This window comes from Varanus komodoensis, unplaced genomic scaffold (assembly GCF_004798865.1).
Source record: "Varanus komodoensis strain SLA01 unplaced genomic scaffold, ASM479886v1 scaffold22, whole genome shotgun sequence".
Classification (NCBI taxonomy): domain Eukaryota; kingdom Metazoa; phylum Chordata; class Lepidosauria; order Squamata; family Varanidae; genus Varanus; species Varanus komodoensis.
The window spans coordinates 8,004,878-8,028,485 of NW_025335606.1; the positions used below are offsets into that span (position 1 = coordinate 8,004,878).

Consider the following 23,608-nt stretch of genomic DNA (forward strand, 5'->3'; position numbering starts at 1 on the left):
ACCTGGGCAGAATTTGTGTGTGGGCAGCAGTTCTGAAACCTTCCCAGGTTTTTCCACCTGCAATTGTACCATCCCAGTATTTTTTAATGCCAGCAGGCCTCTAAGATCAAGGACAAATCCCTTTGGGAAAAATTGGCTGGGGAAAGGTGGCTTTCAGGGAACAAAAGGGCAGGAGAAAGATTGAAAACTGTTCTCGTTCCCTTCACTCCTGTTTTACAGGGAGTTACCAATAACCTGTGAATCTGACATACGGGTTTTGTAGAAACATGAGGCATGTCATGCCAACACACCCTAGTAATAAGCTATGGTGGGTTGGTCTTTCCTTTGCTCTCCCCTTGGGCTGTCTGTGTTTGCAGTCACTGGCAAGACTGGTGTGTGTTCCCTTGCCTGCCATGATGATCAGCATGTTTCCCCTGCTTTGTATCCCAGAGATCACAATTTCTGTGTTCGTAGAGGGCTTTTGCAATCCCTCTTTTGACAGCCACAAACAGCTCCTTTAAAATGCTTCACTGGCACCTGGGGTGGGGGGAGCTGTTCCTACTCACAAACCTTAGTTTTAATTGGCCTTTTTGACCCCTCAGTATGCACAAATATTTGCACACAAACATACTTTCTCATTCTTTCCATGTGTGCACCTGCACACCTATGGAGGTCTGAAAAGGTGCAGCCTTGCCTGGGCAGAGTAGGAGGGACCAGCTAGCTAAGTGCAGCAGGAGCCAAACCTGGATGTTGATCCAGGGAGGGTGAAACAAAATTAGAAGAGACCCTGGTTGTCCTCCGGTCCCACCTCCAAATTCCTTAATCAGTGCAGGTTTTACAAAGCCGAATTCAACTGTAGCATCCCTGACACCCTCCATTCCATCACCTGTGTACATGTATGTAAATGGTATTTCAGAACCTGAATGGGGCATCGGAAGTCCTCTGTTTAAATCAGGCACAAACTCATTTCAGCGGCCTTAATGACACTTGGCCTTTTGTCTGATTCTTACCTGGAACTGTGCCTGCAAACACAGCGACAGGCAGCCGATCTGGTCTTGAGTTCAGAAGCATCTGGTGAATTGCAGCGTTCATTTAAGCCAGATTTCTAGAACTTAGGATGATCAAGACAGGCTTGGAAGTGCATGGACAACAGTGATGAGATGTTAGAAATGGGCTGGGGCTCAGAAAACCTTCCAGTTGTCAGGGGTTAGGTATAGGTGCCCTGCATCACTCTTCGTGTTTCGCCATTATTAGCAAAAACCAAGTAAACCAAGAGTCCTTGGACTACTTTAATGTGAAATAGAAATTGAATAAATAAATAAATAAATAAACCTGCCATATCTATGTGAAACTAGATTAATTTGTGTAATTTATATGGGTTGCTGAATTCCATGTAGAATGTTTTGAGCACTGAAACAACCAACTCTTGTTACCTTTTTCCCCCGCAAGGAGTTGCTTAAACTCATGGTCTATTGAATTCCGGAGACTGTCCACTGCTAACTTTCAAGCGACAGAAGTTCTCAGGTCTAAGCATACAGCCTTTCTTCCCAGAATGCTTGTTTCAAAGCCATCAGCCATGACCTCATTAGCAGCCCTGTCTCCGTTTCCCTTTAGTTTCCTTGGCAAACGGGCATCAGATCCAGCCTGTCTTTGTATAAATGGCTTATCTGCATGACGTAATGGGCTGACTTCCCTGCCAGAGCCTGCAAGCTTGCAGCCAAGAGGAAAGTTCAGTGTCGTGTTTGGGTTGATTTATTGCATTCGGTGGAAACTCTGCCTGATTATTTCAGCCATGTATTAGGTCAGACACCCTTAGAAAACCTCGAGAAGCAGGAGCTTGAATGGCCATGTCGTGATGCATGGCCCATTAGAGAGATCTGAGAACAGTTTGGGTGCATGGGAGCTGTAATTTAACACATCTGAAGGACTGGAAGCTAAACCGTTATATCATTCTCACCGTAGAAACACAGGCAGGCAAGACGGGAGATATGAAATGCAGTTAAACATTCCCTAGCCCAGCCTGCTTGCGATGAAACCAGGTCTGTAAACCTAAATCTCACCGGGAATGGCAGAGCTGTCTGGAAGTGTGAAAACAAGTTAGGGAGGTAATTCACTAAGTTCAGGTCTAGGAAGTCTAGGAAACGGACTGTTGCCTCCAGAAATGTGTGCCAGCCGTTTCTGCCACTGCTTGCTTTAATCACTCAGGTGAATGCAGAAACCAGCTGCTCTGACCTCAATGGGAATGACAACTCCCATCATCCTCATCCATCCCATGGTTGGGGATGAAGGAAGCTGTAGTCCACACAGTGTCCTTTGTGCAGAAAGGGGCCCTTGGTTCAGGGACAGACCCATGCAGCCAAGTTTGGAGTCAAACAGGAGCAAGCAGTCATTTTGAGGGGTGGGATGTGGGGGGGGGCGGTCTTCACCTTGTGTTTTCCCAGCTAAACTGTTGCTTGGCTAGATTACAATTGTTTTTGTGATCAAAGATCGGCTTAGATACGCAAAAAGCTGGAAAAACTATAGGAGGGAGCTGAAAAAGATGAAAGATTGTTGATGGGGAGAAACATTTTTTTCTGGGTTTTTTGCAAGCTGGAAAAATACTTTCCCCTGGATTTTTCCCCTGTGCTTTCCCCTGGATTTTTCTCCTTCCCCATGTCCTGCCTCCCAGCCTTCACATCTCGAAGGGCACAATCCTATGAGTGCTTAGACAGGAAAACAAGTCCTGGGTGAGGATCGGTGGGAGTCATAGGAGGTTTTGCCATCTAAACCTGCACCGGGTCGCAGCTCAGATGTGTTTCATGGGTTCTCTATGTGGCATCCAATGCACTAGAGAGATTTCACCCCGTGTTGATCGCACGCATATCCCACTTCTGTTTTCAGGGCGTCCACACATGAAGCTCACAACTTCTATACCTTGAAACACCTGTTTGGCAGGGAACGTTTCAGCATCTGCCGAAATATAGGAAAGGTATATAAAGTTTGACCTTGTTTGCACACAGTTGCCTTGCAACACTGGCAGTACTTAAGAAAAATGGGGCATTTAATAGCTGTCTGGCCCACTGGAACATAGGCAGCACCTTGGCACGGGGATTGATGCGCTGCCCAAGAACTGGAGCTTATGCCCAGCTACTTTGCAGTCCTGCTTTCTACTAAATAACTGTTGCATTTTTCCTCCCTGCCGTTGGCCTCTGTTCATTTGGCATGGGAGTCATTTGTTAAATATAGGTTGTGATCCGTCGGTATTGCAGAAAAGCAAGATTGTTATCGGAGGCAGATTTCCAGCTACCTTCACTTGAGTAGAACATACACACCAAAACAACTTGGTGGCAGAGCTGTGGGAAAGTACGCGCGAAGTTGAATCAACATGTCGTGTCGTGTCATGTCATGTCACTTGGTTCCTGCTCGGGTTTAGCCACGGTGGATTTTGCTCCTGTTTGTGCCACCTGCATTCACTGATTATTAGCAGGAGAAGGAATTGGCATGCATCTTGCGTGTGTACACAAATCCCCCATTGCAGGAAAATTGCACTTTAAAAAATAAAAATGCACTGTTAACAGAATGGTGAATTTTCTATCAAAATCTGCAAAAATGCCTCCGTTCATTATTTAATCTATCTTTTGTAATTCAATGGAACACCTTTGTGCAACCTGAAGAGAGAAAAAGAGAGTGGCTCCTGAAAAGGAAGGCCACATAACCTATTTAACAAGGAATAGACTTCTCTCGGAAGGTGGCTCTGAATGGGCCCACTGAGGAAAATGAGAAAAGGGATGAAAAGCGCGGCAGCTGGTGGCAGTGGTGGCAAGAAGGTAGACTCTTGGATGGAGAAGGCTCATTAAGGGTGTCCTGCCCAAAGGAACTCCAAAAGCTGGAGCCAGACTGGGTGAGTGGATGGCTGAGCAGGCGAGCAAGCAAGTATTTATACCTGCTGTGCCTTCCCTCTTCCTTTATTTATTTATTGCTTGGATTTATATCCCACCTTTTTTCTTTTAAAGAAAGCGGCTTGCCTCCCCCCTTCTTGATCTAATATTCTGACAACAGCCCTGTGAGGTAGGCTAGGCTGAGAGTCTGTGACTGGCCCAAAGTCACCCAGTTTGGCTCTATGGCTGAGCGGGGACTAGAACCCAGATCGCCTGAGTCCCAGACCTGCGCTCTTAACCACACCACACTGGCTCTCTTCCTCCTTTTCCCTGTTGCTGCCTGTTCCTTGCCCAGGCTAGTTACCCATCCTCCTGCTCAGGTAGGTAGGTAACGTCCAGCAGTCAGGTGCGTGCACCGCTACATGTCGGCCGCCATGCCCATCACTGCAATATAGAGGAGGTACCAAGATCAGCCTTTCCCAAACTAGTCTGTATCAAGTCATTTTGACCCTTGAAGTGGGCAGTCTCACAAGCACCTTTCCCTTTCCCTGGGAACAACAGCAGCAGCAGCAAGCCATCTGCTGACCTTCCGTGGCAGCCAAAATCAGGTGAAAGCCGATGCTACCCTCTGCTTAATGATGGGACCATTTATCTGATCACACAACCTGTGGAAGTTGCCACCTCCTTTCTGCACAGCTCTCTCTCTCTCTCTGTTCTATGTCTTTGTCCTGTTTGAGTGGGACTAAAGGTTGAATGTAGGCCTTTATATAGATAAATGGTTTCATTTTGTATGATAATAGACAAAGAAGGCAGCGTGGGGGAAGAGAGCACCAGTAGGTGATGCTAATGATGCTTCCTTTCAGCGGGGAAAAATTCTCAGTTTCTTAAAAGGTTATCATTCATATTTCCAATTTGCCTCTTCTCTTTTCTTCCCCAGCTGGGTGAACCTTGAGGAAAAAAGGATTTAAATAAAAAGAATCGCATTAACGAATTAATCCATTATGTTTTCTCCTCCTTGCAGGAGAAAGGCTATAAGAAGCGATGAGAAGCAGGTGCTCTGAAGACCAAATGATGCAGATGTTAGAAACGAAAGGATGTACAAAAGTGGGAAGAGTTTGAATACAGACACTTGTGGCACTGAGCTCAGTTGACAAGGAAGAACATTTGTCTGAAAAGCACCTCTGCCCTTTAACATGTGTTCTGATGATGGAATGGAAAACTGGCCTTCTATTTAAGACCGTGTGGCAGAAAAGTCACCAAAGCCTCACAGAGCAATTCGTCACATGCAGAAAAATGCAAAATGGACAATGACTCATCCCATCTCTGGCAAATAAAGGTTTCTGGCATCAACATTAATTTCCAAGATTTGTGGCAAAAGGCCCACATCTAGGTAATAAATGTTTTAAGTACTCAAGGGTATACAAATTGATGCTTCACACTCCCCAAAGTGAAAGAAATAAGGATCATTTTAAAAACTCTATGAGCCGATTAGTTTATGAGCTCAGTTTATTTCAGGAAGAAAAAAGTCCAGTGGATGGTTTTCTTAAACTATTGTCCATCTGTAATTTTTGATGTGTCTCCTTTGCCCCTTTACTCAGACTCATGTATCCATGTTTTATGTTGGCAAGTTGGTTTAGGAAAGTATTTTTGGATCAGCTCTGTGTGCTTGCATCTCTTTTTATATAAATGCATAACCGAAAGCCTCCTTCTTTGCAGGGACAGAGAGGGAGCAAACACTGTCATGGCAGAGAAGTGCGAGTACATCGCCAGCGTGTACGGTTATGACCTGGGCTGCCGTTTCATCAACTTTCGGCCCTTGGGCTTCGGTGTGAACGGGCTCGTCTTGTCTGCGGTGGACAGCAAAAGCTGCCGCAAAGTAGCTGTGAAAAAGATCGCTATCAACGATGCGCAAAGCATGAAACATGCCTTCCGGGAGATCAAGATAATCCGCAGGCTGGACCACGACAACATCGTGAAGGTCTATGAGGTGCTGGGGCCCAAAGGAGCAGACCTGCAGGGAGACCTGTTCAAATTCAACATGGTGTATGTCATCCAGGAATATATGGAAACAGACTTGGCCCGGCTGCTGGAGCAGGGCCCTCTGTCAGAGGAACACGCCAAACTGTTCATGTACCAGTTGCTTCGGGGCTTGAAATACATCCATTCGGCCAATGTCTTGCATAGGGATTTAAAGCCCGCCAACATTTTTATTAACACAGAGGACTTGGTGCTGAAGATTGGAGACTTTGGATTAGCACGGGTTGTGGACCAACATTACTCGCACAAGGTATGTCCCCACGCTCGTTCTGCTGCTGCGTTCGTATTGCTGCCTACAGACAGGAGCATCTCACGTCAGACCCCCACCCCAGCGTCACTGCCAAACCACTGCTGTGTTTTATGAGATGAGTTCAGATCAATGAGCCAAACAAAAAGGCCCTGACTGGGTTCAGACAACACAATCAAGGGTTGCTTGTGGGTTGTTGTTACCATGTCATTGAAACATGGGTTATCATGTTGTTTGAACCCAACCAAGATAGGAACCCACAGCTCACAACCCAGCACCAAACCATGGACTCCCTTCAGGAGTTGTTTGTGGTTAACAGGCTGTGGTTTGTTAATGCAGCTGGGTTCAGACAACAGGATAACTCACATTTCTACAACAACCCACACTCAACCCATGCGCAACCCTCAAGAGTAGGTTATTATACTGTGCAAATCCACTTAGGGCATGGGCAGTGTCTACTCACAAGGAGGCTCAAGTGAGTTCATTTGGGCTCAGTTCTAGGTAAACAGGCATAACAAAGGTATACAACCTCAGACCCAGAGATCATGTCTGTCCATCCATGAATCTTAGAATGCCACAACCTCATTTCTCTCTGGCCCCAACCCTTTTCCCCTGAATGCTAATAGTTTGGTGATTTCCTGTCTTTTTGTTCTCCTCTCTCGCTTAAACTAAATCTTAATTACTGGTAATAAGAGCTTTAAGCTTAAAATAAATAGGTAAGCATGCTCATCCACCACCAGAAGAAAGGACAGTTGGATCGAAATGATGGTAGGGCCCAGAAAATCAGTAACTGTAACTCTGATTTTGTACTAACTACATTGGCCTCTAGGAAGTCTCTTGACCCAGTTCAAAGGGTTGGTTTTAAACTTTAAAGCCAGGGGACCAGGTTATCTGAAGGACATCTTAATTTGTATAGTCCTGCTTGTACAGTAAGATCTTCCTTGGGGAACCTTCTTGAGTTCCCGCTGTTCCGATCCATAACACTGGTGTGCACATGAGGCAGGGGCTTCATGGTGGTGGCCCCAGTGCTGAGAAATACACCAGTCCCTCTTCTGTACTTGCATTTAGACAGAGCTTGGACCTCTTGCTTGAGTGGATCAGCTTTATCCAACACTGAGTATGTTTCTGTCTTACATTTTCTGCTTTCTACATATCACATTCCTGTTGCATTTTGGTCTGTGAAGACATAGCTCTAAAAGGACTTATAAATAAATAAAATAAAGACCTAGCATCAAGTAAGGGTCTCAGAATTAGATCTTCTGAGGAAACACATATTACACTGAGCAGCAAGAAATGGACCATAAGTATCCTGCCTGCGATCTGTCGATTTCTGTGGGACTTGCTCCCATGTAAGCTTGCATGGGATTGCCATTTGTTTTCCAGTACTGCAGCCAAAACATGTACACCTCTTCTTATAGCCTTTCCCCAGGGACAGCATATGGTAGCACTGACCCTAAGCAGAACAGTAAGAGGGGGTGGAGGAAGAGAATTGGGACTACTTCACCTGCAGCATGGAAAATTCCACTGTCGAAGCCTGTGCAGAAAGAATGCTGTGTTACGGAAAACTTTGACCACCCAACCCCATCAAACAGAGCCGTGTCCTAAGCGTGGGTTTGGCTCATATGCCTGATTTCCCCAGATAAAAGGAACAGATGGACAGATGGAGGAATTCAAAGTATGTTCAGCAATTTTGCTGAGGCATTTTCCCCCAGCCACCTCCAGTTAGTGGTTTATTTGGGACTTTTGCCCAACATGAAGCGTTCTCTCCCACCCCTCCCTTGGACCCCCAGTTCTTGGGGATGCTAATGGAAATTAGGAAGAAAATAGTGTAAGCACCAGCATCCTTAAAGGGGTAGTGTTTATTTTTGGGTAACTGAGCTCTGGCATTCCAAGCATCAGAAAGCCAGGCAGCATTATTCTGCTGGCTGCTGAAAGCTTCTGCAGCTTACAGAAATGTGCTGACATGGTTTGGAACCCTGCATCTTAGCACTCATCTTCCCTGCAAAGAGCTTGAGGCAATGCATATAGAATGCATGCATCCTTTCGTAGGTTTTATGTTTGTGACAAAGTTGTTGTGGGCTAGGCTGAGTGAACTTGGCCAGCCAGAGTCACCCAGCCATGTTAGAGCCAAAGGGAGAATAAGGAGATCCTGTTTTCCAGGTACTTTGTCCCAGGGGTCTGTCTGTTGGGGCATTGGCTGCTCCAGTTAGCAGCATGAAACTGAGGAGTGAGTGAGGGGAACTGGGGGTGATTTTCTCTTCTGAGGAACCCAAGGGAGTTTGCATAGTTCTCCTCTCCTGTGAGGTAGGTTAGTCCAAGAGTCCATGATTGGCCTAAAGTCACTCAGGGAGCTTCATAACAGAGCAGAGACTAGAACCTGAATCTCCCAGGTCCCCAGTTCATCACTCTAACCACTGGCTGTATAAGTCACACCAGGTCACAGCAGTCTGTTCAAGGGTTTCTCTCTCCCATCAAGGATGAAGCCCCAGAACAAGAGAGCTATTTGGCAAGAGCGGCAGTTGCCATTCTGGCCATGCGGCTGACCATAGAGTATGGCTGACAGCTATCCCAGTTCCCATGGCTGTCAGATCCCAGAATCTCTCAGCTCCTGCCCCAGAGATCTTCACTGGGGCAAGAGCCAGGATGGTCTGGGGCAGCGCTGCCCAACTGATTGGCCCTCCTTGTGCCCAGGAGTGGATCAAGGCACCCCTTCCGGCTGTCTCAGGGCCCTGTTTGCACAGCAGAGGCAGCTTGATGACCATGGCAAACCAGGTGTGGCTTGTGCTCACAGCTGTCCAAAAGAGGGCTCTCCTTCCCCCTGACATTGTCTCCTGTGGCACTGCCTGGAGGAATGAGAGGGAAGCCGCAGGGACAGAACAAGGAAGCAGTGAGCTGGATAGTCTGTCCAGCTCATCGTGGTTGCCTGGCACATCACAAAAACACATCATGGTGATTTACTGCAATAAGTTGCCATGGTGGGCAAACCCTTTGTGGGTTCTTAACAAACTATGATTTGTCAGCACAGCTGTGTTCACACGACAGAACAACCCATGATTCAACTCACACTCAACCTAGGCCCTAGCTTGTCATGGTGTTTGAACTCAGCCGGGTGTGTTTTAGGGGAGCATTGCTGTTGTCCTGCTCTGTCCCCGCCTCAAATAGCAAACTTGGGTACTGACTGAGGACAACTTTCTAGCCACACTGATCATCTGGACACAGATAACTGGTGATAAATGGGAGGGGAGGTCTCACCATGCTGGAAGTGAACTCAAATTTTGAAGGGCAAAATCATTTAGGGAAAACACATCTAAGGGACAACCTTCCCCCAAACATCTCCATTCGACATGTTTAATGTTCACAATGCTGATTGTCTCTGGTGGAGAGAAATGGGTGAAGGAATGGAATGGAGCGGTCTGGTCATGACTGGCACTTGGAACCCTAAAGAGCCATTTTAAGGTTTTGTCACAGGTCCTACTTCTTAAGACTGGTACTGGATTAAACCCTAGTCCACAGATTTTCCCATTACACAAGATTCTCCCTATGCTGCCCTGTGGACGAAGCAGAAAAAATGGAAACTGTCCGCATGGAACTACCGTAAGATATGTGTGAGGATGCAGAACAGGTTCTGTGCAAGGGCTTTCAGAGAAGTCCTTGAGTGGTCCGTTCCCAGGGGGTGTGGCTGAAGACAAAACTAGGTATATTCCCCACGTTTAAAAAATACTGACAACTTTTAGTTTAAATCTCTTAGTGTCAATCAAGAAAACTTGGGAGATACATTTCAAGCTTTCAGAATGGGAGGAAACTACACAAAGGCTGGTAAACTACACAAATGGTTGTGGCAAAGGGGATGGGGTCAGGGAGTTCAGATTTAGGTCCGATTCCCTGGAGGAATGGATTTTGCATCCGTGTTCTGTAACATTCTCCTTGAATATTAGCAATGGATCCTTCCTGGCTGTCCAGCATCTTGCCCTTAATCTGGCCTTTGAGAATTTGGAAGTCGATCCTATGATTTCTGGAAACGGTGCGTTTTAAAAGAGATTTCAGGGATGTTAAATAGCATTCTTCCCACAAAACCTGGCACATGAATATTCAGTTCAATTCTCTGCAGAGTTAATGTGAGTGAATGTACAACTGGCTTGCCTGCGTTGTTCATGTAACTGTATGCACAACAGTGGCAATTAATCCTTGCATGAAAGCACTGCAAAGGTAGGCCGCTCTGACTCTGGGAAAGGAAGTTGAAAAGTTTTTGTATTGTCTGGCCAGAGGCAACAGAAGGACTAAAGAAATGTGTTTGCCAGTGGGAGAACTGATGCCTCCTTCCAATCTCCCAAACTCTGATATGTCTTCAGTAAGAAGGACAATCTGCTTCTGCCTTGATCCAATTATACAGGGTCTTATGGTTAAGGGCTAAGTGACATTTAAAGATTTCCACTCCTTTTGGTGTTTTTTAAAAGACTGTTCTGATTCCATTATTATGTTATGGAATCAGATCAAGAATACCTATTTGGCATTGCTTTATGCTGTGCTGCAGGTGAATGGAGGGGGCTTTACTTCCTTCTGGACAACTAATTTCACTTGCACTGCCCTGCAAATAGCCAAGCAATCCATCTCTTTTGTTGCTGGCTTAAGATGAAATGAAACCAGAAGGGCCTTAATCCGTCCTCCACCATCTAGGCTGTGATCAGGACACACAAAAGATCAAGTCATCTCCTTCTTTTTTCTAGCCCACCTAGCATGTTTAGGAGAAAAGAACAGGGTAACAACTGAAGATAAATTAGATATTAGAATTGCTTGCTTCCTTTGTTTTGCAAATTCTGCTCATTGGGCTGAGCTGAGGAGTAGGCTCAGACAGAACCCTGCAGAATCCTGATATAAAGCGAGGGAGGTAACCTCTTCCAGCCCAAGGACTGGATCCCATTCCAGATAAGCTTTGGGGGGTTGGGATAGGCAGGGCCAATCCAAAAGGGGCAGGGCAAAAATACTAGCCCAGTTTAGCTTAACACTGCTCAAGCCAGTAGCAAAGTTTTAGAAGAGACTTTTCAACCTTTTAGAATGGAAGGAACAGTAATTTAACCAAATTCAGCAAGCCACCAACGACGACACAAATGTGACTGGGGGAAATGGGAAGGGATTTGGCCCTGCACCTGAGTTCTACACCCGTGACGTACATCATGACTTCGGGTGACTCCCATGAAGCCACATGTGAAAGAAGGTGGACCTTTGGACTGGCACCGTCTGAGTGGTGGAGGACCCTCAGATCTTGGGCAGAGAACTCTTTTTTCCAGGTCTGCTACAGGACAGTTAATATGCTGGGAATCGGAGCTGGGACTGGTTCAGGACTGCTACCGCTGAGTCATATCCTGCTATGCCATATAGACTGAGCTCAAGCTGGTATCCAGCGATGGAGGAGTTGGCTTGGCTGGATTAAGGAAGGCGAATGGCCACCAATCCATGGCAGAATGCAGGCTTTGTGTGCTGAGCGTTCCACACAGGGCTGGGAAAGACCCGTATCTGGAACCACTGGGAGTGGCTGTCAGTCCCTATGGGTCAGTGTGCCCTTCAGATGTGTTGGACTACAACTCCAAGAATCCCCATCCAGCTGTTTATGGGGCAACTCTGTGAGTGTAGTCCAAGAGAGCTGGAAGGAACGAAGTTGGAAAAGGGAGCTGTTGACAATATTGACCATGTATCCAACTTCTGACATGAAGAAGTGGAGGCTGCTGGTCCCACTGACAGCAAGGTGGCGTATCTACCCTGGTTTTAGCCTTTTAAAGGAGTTGTCTGTGGTGCTGCCCCTGGCTGCATCGCTAACATTGGTTCAGCACCACGAACAGCTCCTCAGAATTTCAGTTGACAACCCGGAGTGGATACACCACTTCACTTCTGCTTTGGGACTCCTTGTTGGATTAGGATTGGCTCCCAACATGCCCCTCCTTTTTTCCCTTTCTCTGCCTCTCTGCATGCTCCTTTACACAACCACATGGTGGTGATGTGGTCCAGCAGAATTGCAAAAAACACACAAGCTTCTGTGAGCGAGATTTCTAGGTAATTCCAGCGTGCTTTTCTCAGTGTAAAACAAGGCATGGAAATGGTTGCAATTCATGGGAGAGGCCCTGAAAGGGGGTGGCATTTGTAAACTCCTGTGAATGAGGAGTAACGTATGCACAAGAAATGCCTGCTAGCATTTCAGGCAGTTCAGGAGGAACTGCTTTGCCTGCAGAAAGCTCCAGGGTTCACTCCGCAGCACTTCCATGCAGCTGGTGGCTGGTATGAAGGCGCTTCTCTGGCTGCGATCCACTGTGTATTAGACTTGGTGGCACTAGGTGGTGCAAAGGCCAGCTTCTTTGTTCTTAGGCCTGTCTACAGGTTACAGATCTTCCAGAAGTCAGCACTGAGCACAGCACAGAAACATAGAAACAGGGCGAGTCAGAAGGGGAGCCCTGGGCCATCTAGTCTGACCCCCAGCTCCAGCCGGCTCCGCTCACGACATGCCCACCATGTGCATGTCCAGCCTATCCTTGAACACCCTCACCGATGGGGCCTCAACCACCTCCCTTGGAAGCCCATTCCACACCCCTGGGGTCCTGACTGTCAGGAGGTGCTTCCTGGCATATGAATTGAACCTGGGTTCCTTGAGCTTGGCTCTGCTGGAGTGCATCCTGCCCACCTGTGCAGGGGAGAACAGGTCTCCACCCACCTCTGTGCAACATTCACTTCTCCCACCAGCCACTCTGCTGCTTCTTGCATCAAGAACCTCCCTGGAACATACAAAGCCCAGTTGTTCTACTCTTGCTCACCTTCACAACAGATCTGGCAGACGAACTGACGCCTCCCTGTGACGTTCAGCTAACATCTGTGTGCACCAGGTCCAGAGCTTCTGTGCCTTTAAGAGTTGCAGAAGCCGAAAGAATGGCCACAGGTCTGGATTTTCCCCATCCAAGCTGGGGAAAGCGCCACCTGCTGAAATGTTCCTGCTCCAGCAGCTTTGAAAGGTACAGCAGCCCTCAGGAAGGGATGCAGAAGGCTGTGTGGCACAAGGCCAGGCCTGGGGCTTGAGCAGCGCATCTGAAGTGAGCCCAGAGCCAGAAAGCATGGGACAATCCAGTGGAAAGGACTGGAGAGAGAATCGGAGCTTCAGGACAAGCCAGGAGGCTGGCAAAGCCAGAGCCTAATCACTGATTCCGGAGAACTTCAGCTGTGAATATCTTGAGCCCAAGCAATGCTCAAATGGAGCAGGAAGCCCTGTTGTGCCCAAGCCCTGGCTCTTTCTGGCACACACCTGGCTCAAAGAGCATAGCCCATGGTGGTGCAGTGGTTAAGAGTGCAGGACTGGGACTCAGCCGATCGATTGGGGTTCTAGTCCCCACGCAGCCTGGAACCCACAGGCTGTGGGGATAAGATTGAGAGCAGCAGCAGGAGGGGAATGATGCAAGAGTTCTTTATAAGAAATGGTGGGATACAAATCAGATAAACAAGTTCTTCTCAGCCTTCTCTAATCTGCTACCCTTCTGATGTATTCAACTATAACTCCCAGTATCCCCAGACAGCATGAGGGTGTCAAGATCCAAGGCAGCTTCAGGGCTCCATCTGCTGGCCAAGGACCAGCAAAGTAGTCCTAGGAGTTGCAAGATTAGTGCCCCAACCGACTGCAGCTTTCAGGGCTCACTTGAGCACCACCTCGAAGCCCTGGGGGAAAGGCTATAGAAGAGCTTGCTTCTCTCTCCAGAAGCTGCCTTGGCAATTAATGTTCTCTGACTTGCTAGAGTGTTCCTTCTTTGTTGGATTCTTGGACTCTGTTCCTGGACTGGTCCTTGCTTCCCAGTCCTTGCTCTCTCCTGCTCCAGCTCTGGTACCTGCTCCCCTTGGCATTGTCTCCTTGGTTTCCTGACTCTTGGCTTGTTCAACCATGCTTCCCTCTTGGGCTGGCTCTACCTTGTTCTCCTACTCCAGGCACTGACCTCAGACTGCTTGACTATATTTTAGAGTAAACCTTGAACCCTAACCTGGTTGTCTGGGTCCCGGGTCCCCTACCAGTTACTCAGCTGCCCTTGCCCTGGATGCTGACAGCTGGGAGTTGTAGCCCAGTGCATCTGGGGGGCACCGAATTAGACAGTTGTGGGCAACTTGTGGCCTTCCAGATGTTGCTGGACTACATCCTTACTCTTGGCCACACTGGCTAAGGTGATGGGAATTGTTTTCCAAGTGCACCTGGAGAGTCACAAGATGCCCAGCCCTATTATCGAGTGATGCTGAGGGTGCCTCTTTGGTGTACAGACATTTGTTGACACCCAGGAATTTTCATTTAAGGTAACTGAAACTCTTTCCATATTTGGGCAAAAATGCAGCAACTGCGCAAGCCATTCCGGTGTTTCTGCTTCAGGCACATTTAATTTAGTCTGGCAGTATCTTGGCTGGAGAATTCTCCCAGTGGGTATCAATTCTACGTCCTGGTCTCTGCTGTGATGACATAATTTTATCTTTTATATTCTGACCTGCCAAAAGATTGCTGAATTCCAGTGGATTTTCCATACGGAACTGCAGAAAGGAACATGTATACCTGAATGGCACTAGTAGATTTTGAACTTCTTGTGCACTTTTTGTGTCATGTGCAAATATTGAATATTGTCCATGTGGGAAATATGAGTAATTCAAGAATCAGAAGACATGTAAAATATAAAATGTAGCGGTTGTGTTTGCAGTAGTAACCACTGTAGAACATGGTGGATTTTGAGTAGAGCACGCTGTTAAAGATTCGAGAAAAGATGAAACAAGTTTTCTTGCTGCCTTTATTTAATTCCAGGTTGCTTTTCTGACAAGGAAAGCTTAAGTCTTGAGTGAACAGCTTTAGGCATGGACTGAGTTGTGTGTGCAAAAAGATGGGAAGTTACCAACCAGTTCTCTAGGCCAGGTTCCTGTGCCCATGACAGCTGCATGAAAGGCAGCTGGAACCAGGCCTAAGTTCAACTGTGCCTTGACTCCCTGCTTGCTCCCAACTGTTCCATGGTCTAACCCCGGTTGACCACTTCTCCTCTATGACCTCACCTTGCTCCTGGCCCTGCTGGCATCCCACCTCAGCTTGTACTCAGGCTTGCCTTGCCTCTGGTTCTCTTGCATTTCATGAAGACCTCCATTCCTCTCCAGCACCCCGATCCCAGCGTCCGAGCCTAGACATATTCTGCCGACATCCAGGGGCTGGCAGCCACACAACAACTCCTGGTCCAGTGACAACGGACGCTCAGCCATTCTCACCCATTGCAGCTTCTAACCTGAGCTTTGCATACATGCCATTCCATAGCAGTGAACTGTTTTGGAGAATGCACTTCTGCACCATGGATAGCTCTTATGCAGCTCAAAAGAAAAGCTGCAGTGGATAAGGAGCCCCACTGAAGTGGGACTCACCAGCCTCCCATTGGGTCAATGTGTGGTCTGAATTCAGTCAAGGTCCTGAAGGCACACTAGAGCAGAATTGGTCCTTTTGTGGAAAGCGGTTTGACACTCTTGGCTTAGAGTAACCGGGACAAGTACCTTCTACTCCTCTGTAGTAACAATTACTTATCTGTGTATTGGTTTTATAAGCCACCCCATAATCAACATTGCCTCAGCAATGTGTACACATGAACAAGATAACCTGCAGAGTAACAATAAAACATGTCAGATAAAACCAGTAGCGGAACATGATAAAATGAAAAACAAAACCAGCCACAGGGGCAAAACATTACAAAGAACTAAAAACAATTCCTAAAATGCCTGCATACTTTTTAAAAAACAAAACTTCCAGAGGGATCCAAGGTGGCTTTGATCTTGCTTAGAGAACCTGTGGAATGGGAGGAGAGGGGGGGTTTTGTGTGTATTTTTCATTCCATTGATTTTTATGTTTTCCTTAAGCTGACTCTCCGGGTGGTGTAATGTTGTGCTCTTGTTGGAAGTGGGATTGGTCTGAAGGGGATAGGATTGGTTGTAAATCTGCTTTACCTCAGTGCTGCCCTCGTCTTCGTCCCTTCTTGGCCTCGTGTGGACAGAGCAGAGAGGCCGATGCAGGGATGCATTAGCGTCTCTTCTGAGTTGCTCTGACGGAGCTTGATTCCACAGACCTGCATCCCCCAGCTGGCCTTCTACATACACAGAATTGCAAAAGCACAATAAAAATCAGTGTACTAAACTGCAGAGTACCATTATAGCAAGCAGAAGAGCTTGAAAACACACAGCTGCCAATTCAGCACAAAATTTAAAAGATAAAACATGAGTAAATATTTAATATTATATGCATAATCGTACCTAATGCTCTTAAATAAGGACACCCCTTGTGATTTTGTACATCTGCTGCATGGTTTGGAACTCCGTATGGCTAAAGGCTGGCTTGATTTTCTAATTAATGCTCTTCGTACCTTTTGCACACAGAATGCAAAAGGCTTCCTGCCTCCAATGACAACACAGGACGTTTGCTTTAGCGCTGTGGTGCTCTGCCGTGCTAATTAATTTCAGTGGGAGCACGATCTGTCTTCGTGTTTTCCCCCAACTCTCTCAGAAGTCTGCTGCTCTTCCAGTAAAGCCTAATTAACGTTTGCTTTCAGAAATCCTCACTGCCGAGCAATTTGATTTCGGGTGTCTGACGGCTACTAAGCTTGCATGGGCTCCGTGCTACAGGGGACGCCACTTTTGCTCAACCTTTCCCTTTCTTTCCGTCACATGCAGCTTATTCATTGCCCCTGCTAAGCAGCCTATCCACAGAGTTAGCATTTCTTACCGTGATTTCAGCTTAACATCCTGCAATCATTCAAATAACTTCAGGTGAGAATTACCTTGCTTGCACAGGCCAAAAATCAATCTGTTTCCAGTGGTAGCCAGCCAGAAGATTGTAAGTAGGTCATGGTGAAGTAGGGATGTGGGAGCAATGTGGTCTGGGGGTTGGACTTTGTCTCCCTGGACTCTTCCCATCTGCCCCATGGAAAGGATTTGCATGGGTACCTATCCAGAAGCGAGTTCAAGTGGAGCTCTGCTTCACACAAGAGGCTTGTGGCCTTTGCATACTTTGTACAAAGTATTATGCAGTTTGCATAGTTTGCACAAAGTATTTCATTGTTTGCTCATTTTGCACAAAGAATTATGCAGTAACATCCGAGCATTTGAAAACTTGATCTCAGCTTGCTTTCTGGCCAGGGCTGAGTATGGAAAGTCTGGCAAGTGCAAGAGAGCCAGAATCCAACCTGATCTTTGCACGGGGGACTGTGGGAATGCTTTGGACATAATCTGTCTTGCATTCAGCAAAGCTTTTGACAAAGCACCCCATGATGCCCTGATTAGCAAGCAAATTGAGAGTGCGCTAAATGGAGCAACTATCAGGTGGATCCACAGTTGGCCACAGACTTGGACTCAAAGTGCTCATCAATGGCACCTTCTCAAACTGGGAAGAGGTAACAGGTGGGAACCACAGGGTTCAGTCCTGGGCCCAGTGCTCTTCAGCATCTTCATTAATGGCTTGGATGAGGAAGTGCAGGGAATGATTATCAAATTTGCAGATGACACAAAACCGGGTGGGATGTCTAATACCCTGGAAGACCGAAAAAAGATTCCAGGTTGATAGGTTGAAGTGCTGGGCTGAAAGCAACAGAATGATGCTTTCAGTAGGGACAAATGTCAAGTTCTGCAGCTAGGAAAAAGAAACCAAATGCTTTGTTACAAGATGGGCAATACTTGGCTCAACAATACTGCAAGTGAGAAGGATCTTGGGAGTTATTGTAGATCACAAGCTGAATATGAGTCAACAATGTGATGTGGCTGCAAAATGGGCAAATGCTATTTTGGGCTGCATTAATTGAAGTGTCACTTCAAAAACATGCAAAATACAGAGGAGGCACTGGTGAGGCCTCATCGGGAGTCCTGTGTCCAGTTCTGGGCACCACGCTTGAAGAAAGATGCAGAGAGTCTGGAAGGGGTTCAGAGGAGGGCAAGAAGGATGATCCAGGAACTGGAAATGAAGCCCTAGGAGGAGAGATGGAAACAACTGGACATGTTTAGCCTTGAGAAGAGAAGACTGAGGGGACTTGTGATAGTAATCTACTTGAAAGGCTGCCACAAAGAGAAAGGACAGGACATTTTCTCAAGCATCCCAGAGTGTAGGACACAAAATAATGGGCTCAAGTTACAGGAAGCCAAGGTCTAGATGGACATCAGGAAGAACTTTCTGACTGTGAAAGGCTGTGGGCTCTCCCACACTGGAGGCATTCAAGATGCAGCTGAACAGCCACCAGAGAGGGATGGTTTAACATGGTGTCCTGCTCTGAGCAGGAGGTTGGACCTGATGGCTCTCTGGCCTCTTCCAACTCTCCTAGGATTCTATGATCCCTATGTAAATATAAGCATCATGACTGTTGCTTCCCAGTGCCTGATAATCAGAGATATGCTGCTTTGAGAATTGAGGGCTCTATATTTTAATTATTGGGTATTGCTGGCTGATAACCCCATCCTCCATGAAAATCTCTACACCTTTAATTAAAAACAGCTCCCCCCACAAAAAAACCCCCCTACCCTATATATGCTCAGGACCAAGGTGAGTCGCAGCAGAAGCAAAATGGCATCACCTGTTCCTTATATCCTTTGTCAGGTTAGCCCATGGGGAGATTGTACCAGTGGGGCTTGGATGCACACCAAAATGTGATACGGCAGAACGCTCCAGTTCAGGGTGCTGGTCAGCCCTGCCCTTTTCCATGACACTCCATTCCGTTTCGCCACCCCTGTATTCTGTCCCCAACACCTGTAACAGACATGCAGCATTCATTGAGCCTGCTCGGCCCTCACTGGCAGTGGTGCAGCAGAAGCACTGGCACAGTTTATGAGCCCGGATGCCGCCGCCACCTGCTAACCCTTTCAGAGTTCCCTGCTCCCTTTGAGGGGGGAGGGATGCATTCTCCCAGCAATGCTTTGCTCTTCCTTGCAATGTCAGCTCACTCGCTTTGCAAAAGACCAGCTCACAGCAGACTGAAAACTGCCAGAATGGATGTGTTGTGAGCCGATACAGCTCCTTGCATTTTTGGTCTCTCCTTTCAGGAAATCATTTTCCTGATGAGTGGCTGCACTTTCACTCTTTGTACTGTGCCACTGCTCATTGGGCTGGCCTGCTTTTGCTTTTTGTGTTCTGGATATTTTGTTCATCGCTTTGTCTGAGAACGAAGAAAGACGAAAGGGGGGAAAGAGCCAATGCAGCACTCTTGTCCGTAAAGCCAGGGTTCAGTTTTGAAAGATGCACATAGCTGTGGACTGAATACTGGCTGACAGGGCCGGCCCTACCGGTAGGGAACAGAGAGGTGTTTAAGGGCACTGGGGGCCTGCCCCGGGACCCACTGCCCAAGAATGACTCAGCTGCGAGTCTGGATGGCTTTGTGAAGCCACACCATCTTGTCCTTTGCCTTAGAAAGCAAAAAGCTTTGGCCAGCCCTGCTGCTCAGAATTTAAAAGCTGCCCACCATGTTCCACGAGTATTTGAACATTTGGCCATTCATTCAGCACCATACCAATCTTTTGTCTGAAGTAAATTTTTGAAAACGATCAGAAGAGCTCAGGAACTGCAGCAGGAGGAAGTTTTTAGTGACCGCTCCGCTCTATCTTAAACACACATGCAGAGAGACCAGTTTCTATATACAGTGGTGCCTCGAACTTCAAACCCTAAAATCTAGATAAGATCATTCCAAAGGTCAAATGATGCTTCTGAGTTCAATCTGCAGACACAGTGAAAAAATGCTTCAGTGTTTTTTGATCTGTTTTCAGTGCCTTTTCAGTAAGTGCCCTTTCGATCTTTTCAATGAGTGCTTTTTCAATTTCTTCAGTGCCTTTTCAGTGACTGCCTTTTGTTATTATTCATGGTCTGGGAACAGATTATTTCACTTTCCATTATTTCTAATGGGGAACATTGCTTCAGACTTCAAAGGATTCAGAGTTCAAATGGCCTCCTGAAAATGAAATGAATTAAGTTCGAAGTATTTTATTTATTTATTTAGAAAATTTCTATGCCGCCCCATTTGCTGAAGCCTCGGGGCGGCTTACAAATAAATCAATTAAAATACTATAAATTAACAATATAAAACAAGTTAACAGTATGAGGCTGTGAACTCGAAGAACTTCAATGTCTTTAATTTGAAGAGCGCAACCTTAATGGAGGAAAGAACAGAACAGAACTGTGGTAGAATTGGAAGGGGCCTATAAGGCCATCAAGTCCAACCCGCTGCTCCACATGTAGTCACCCATCCAGCTGCAGGCCCGTACCTTTTGCAAACATTGAGGATTTCCTCACACCTCTTGTTCATGAATGGTGGGTGTTGTTTTATTATTTATTTTATTTATTTATTAAAACATTTTTATGCCGCCCCATTCGCCGAAGCCTCGGAGCAGCTTACAACAATAAGTTAAAATAATTATAATATCAATAAAAAATATAATCATTAAATTAAAAATACAAAAATACAGTATAAAATAAGCCACCCTGGCCAGATAAAATCCAATAATATTAACAGTTAAAATGCTGCTTAAATAAAAAGGCCTTCACCTGGCGCCGAAAAGCAAATAACGACGGCGCCAGGCGGACCTCTCTGGGGAGCGCGTTCCATAACTTAGGCGCCACCGCAGAGAAAGCCCTCCTCCGAGTACCCACCCTCCTAATTTCTTTCCCGGAGAAGGGCCTCCCCCGCCGATCTCAAGGGGCGGCTGGGCATATTTTAGCTATGTAAGAGTTGTCACATTCCAAAACAGTTGCAGGAGATGTTCCCTTTTTTTAATAGCAGCAAAACCATCCCTATTTGGCTGCATGGGCATGGAAAAGAACGACTTTAAAGGATATCGTCTTCTCATCAGGGAGTACAAGATAATGATAGGAAGTGTCTACCCACTCCTGAGGGTAAAATACCGCTGTTTCCAGTGTGCTTGTCCATAGAATTATTAACTACCGGGGCTGCAAGGGAGATGGAAGCTTGGAACGGTCAGGATTTACTGCCAGCCTGATGCAGGAGATGCCTGTTGCAGAACACAGTTAAGTTCCTACTCCAGGAATGGCCTGCATTGCATGTTTATGGAGAACGGGTTTGCTTCCTCTGCTTGAATCCACCAGCCTGTCGCTCAGTTAGTGGGAGAATGCCCATCCTGGACCAGAGAGTGGGGTCCAGAATTGGTGTGAGTGGTGGAACCTCAGCCAGGACTCAGTGGGTACCACTTCGATCTTCAGTGCAGGCCCTCCTTTGTGAACCCCACCAAATGAAGTGAGGGGGGAATTGGCAAGACAAAGGGCCTTCTCTGTTATTGCACCTCATCTCTGGAACTCTCTTCCTAAGGAGGTGTGACTGGCACCCTTGTTACTCTGTTTTTCTGCAGAGCAAAGACTTTTAAAATTTATTACCTGTTTAAAGAATCACGATTTATTTGCTTTTCACTGCTGGTTTTATTGTTTCTATTATCCTCCTGTTTTTGCACTTTATATCAGTTGAATTTAGTGGCTTTAGATGGTATCATTTTATTTTATTATAATTATGTATGATGTTGTTTCTGGTTTTTGTGAGCCATCCAGAGAGTCCTGGGGCAATGGCATGGCATATGAATACAATAAATAAATGGTAGATTTAGGGGCAGTAGGATCGCTGGGTCTGTAGGGTTTATCTGCTTTTATTTTGCCCCATAAGGAGTGAAGGAGAAGAGGAACCAATGTGGGTGGGAAAGATTAGGCCAAGAATACAGAGTGTGATGCCATTTATTTACCACCCAAAAAGAGGTCTAGAAGGACACACATTTCCTTGCAATTTGCATGTGCTGGTTGATGAGCAGAGGTGCAAATTTAGACATAACAGCTATAACTTGAGTAGAAATACTATAGAGGAGAAGCTTGTGACCGGGTCATACTTCCCTTGTACAAATCTTAGAATATTGTGTGCAGTTCTGATTGCCACGCCTCAAAAGGGCATTACAGAGCTGCAAAAAGTGCGGGGGGCACCTCAGATGATTCAGGGGTTCCAGCAACACCCCTCTGAGGAACAGCTGAGATTGTTTAGCTGGGCAAAAAAGTGAGTAAGAGGAGACATGACAGAGGTGTTTGAAATCATGCATGTGTAGAGAAAGTAGAGGAGGAGACATTGTTCTGCCTCTCACGATACCAGAATCCAGTGGGGTTATCCCACGAAGCTCATTGGTGGAGGATTCAGGAGAGATCAAAGCAAGGACTTCTTCACCCAGCATAGTTATGTGGTGGCATTCACTGCCATCAGAAGCAGTGCTGGCCCCCAATTTGGATGGCTTTAAATGGCGACTGGATGAAATCATGGAGGAGGCGGCCCTACATGGCTTTGTGTCTTGATAGCTATGTGCTGACTGCAGTATTGGAGCCAGTGTGCCTGAGTACACCAGCTTCTGGAGAACTTGGTCAGGACGGGGATGTTGTACTGGTGCCCTACGGGCAGTTGTTTGCCAATGTAGGACTCAAATGCTGGGTGAGATGGACCATTGGTCTCATCCTGCATGGCTTTTCTCATGTTCAGGCCACCTGTGTGCCTGTCCAGAGTGCCACTGTACAGATGCTCCTGGTTGATGGAGAACTTCAAGGCACCTCCCTGCATCTTCTGATGCTTCTTCATCTTGAAGCTGGACTTGGACAAGACAGTCCTTCAACAGAGGACCCTTTCCTATAGAGGACCACCTTCTTATAGATGTGCCGGCAGAGGACTATCCCTTGTAAAGTAGAACACATGACCACCCTAAGAAATAGAGATCAGGTGACTTGGGTTGGAAGAAGCTATGTAGTTCTGATTGATTTTGGTCACCAACCAAACATTTATTTAGTTTAGGAAAGATCTACTCCACCTTTCAGCCCCCATAAGGGCCTGGTGGCTTCTACATATAAGGAATAAGGACAGGGTGACTACTTGGAGAAGACTCTGATGCTGGGAACAATTGATGGCAAAAGGAGAAGGGATGGCAGAGGTTGAGGTGGCCAGATGGGGTCACTGGGGTGGTGGGAGTGGGTGGACTCCAGGGGATGGTGGAGAACAGGAGAGCCTGGAGGAATATTGTCCATGGGGTAGTGATGGGTCTGGCTCAACTTTGCGAGTACACAGAACAGAACTGCTTGGGGTGTTCATCTAAAGATCTGGACAACTGAGAGGTGAAGAGTCAGACAGGACAGGACCTAAAAAGGCACTAGCAGAGACTGACTCGGGTGAGGTCTTCTGTCCCTGGATTTCAAGGAGATGAGTTGTGTGGGGACCTCTCATGGTCCTCTGGCCAGCTTATTTCTCTGCATATCCTTGATTCTCAATGGGCACCCCGGCATTGGCTAGAAGCCTTTTTCAAATGCCTGTATTTATGACTCGTGCATGGGTGGGCAACTCCAGACATTTTGACCTACAGTTTCCATAATCCCTCACCGCTGAGTATGCCAGCAGGAGGGCCAGATGTCTGCCTTTACAGAAGGCAGTTCTGTGTTCAAAGGGCTGCCAGATGGTCCTCTGTTTGAAGGACA

The 23,608-nt window shown here is 46.8% G+C and overlaps 1 protein-coding gene across 1 annotated transcript in view; it reads left to right on the plus strand.

The window, feature by feature from the left end:
* Positions 1–5,068: 5,068 nt before the first annotated feature.
* MAPK4 (mitogen-activated protein kinase 4) overlaps positions 5,069–23,608 on the plus strand; it is a 45,779-nt gene continuing 27,239 nt past the window's right edge. The window contains exons 1-2 of the mRNA XM_044431331.1: positions 5,069–5,226; positions 5,553–6,123. Coding sequence (XP_044287266.1) covers positions 5,578–6,123 — 546 coding nt within the window. The 5' untranslated portion in view covers positions 5,069–5,226; positions 5,553–5,577. The remainder of the gene's footprint in view (positions 5,227–5,552; positions 6,124–23,608) is intronic.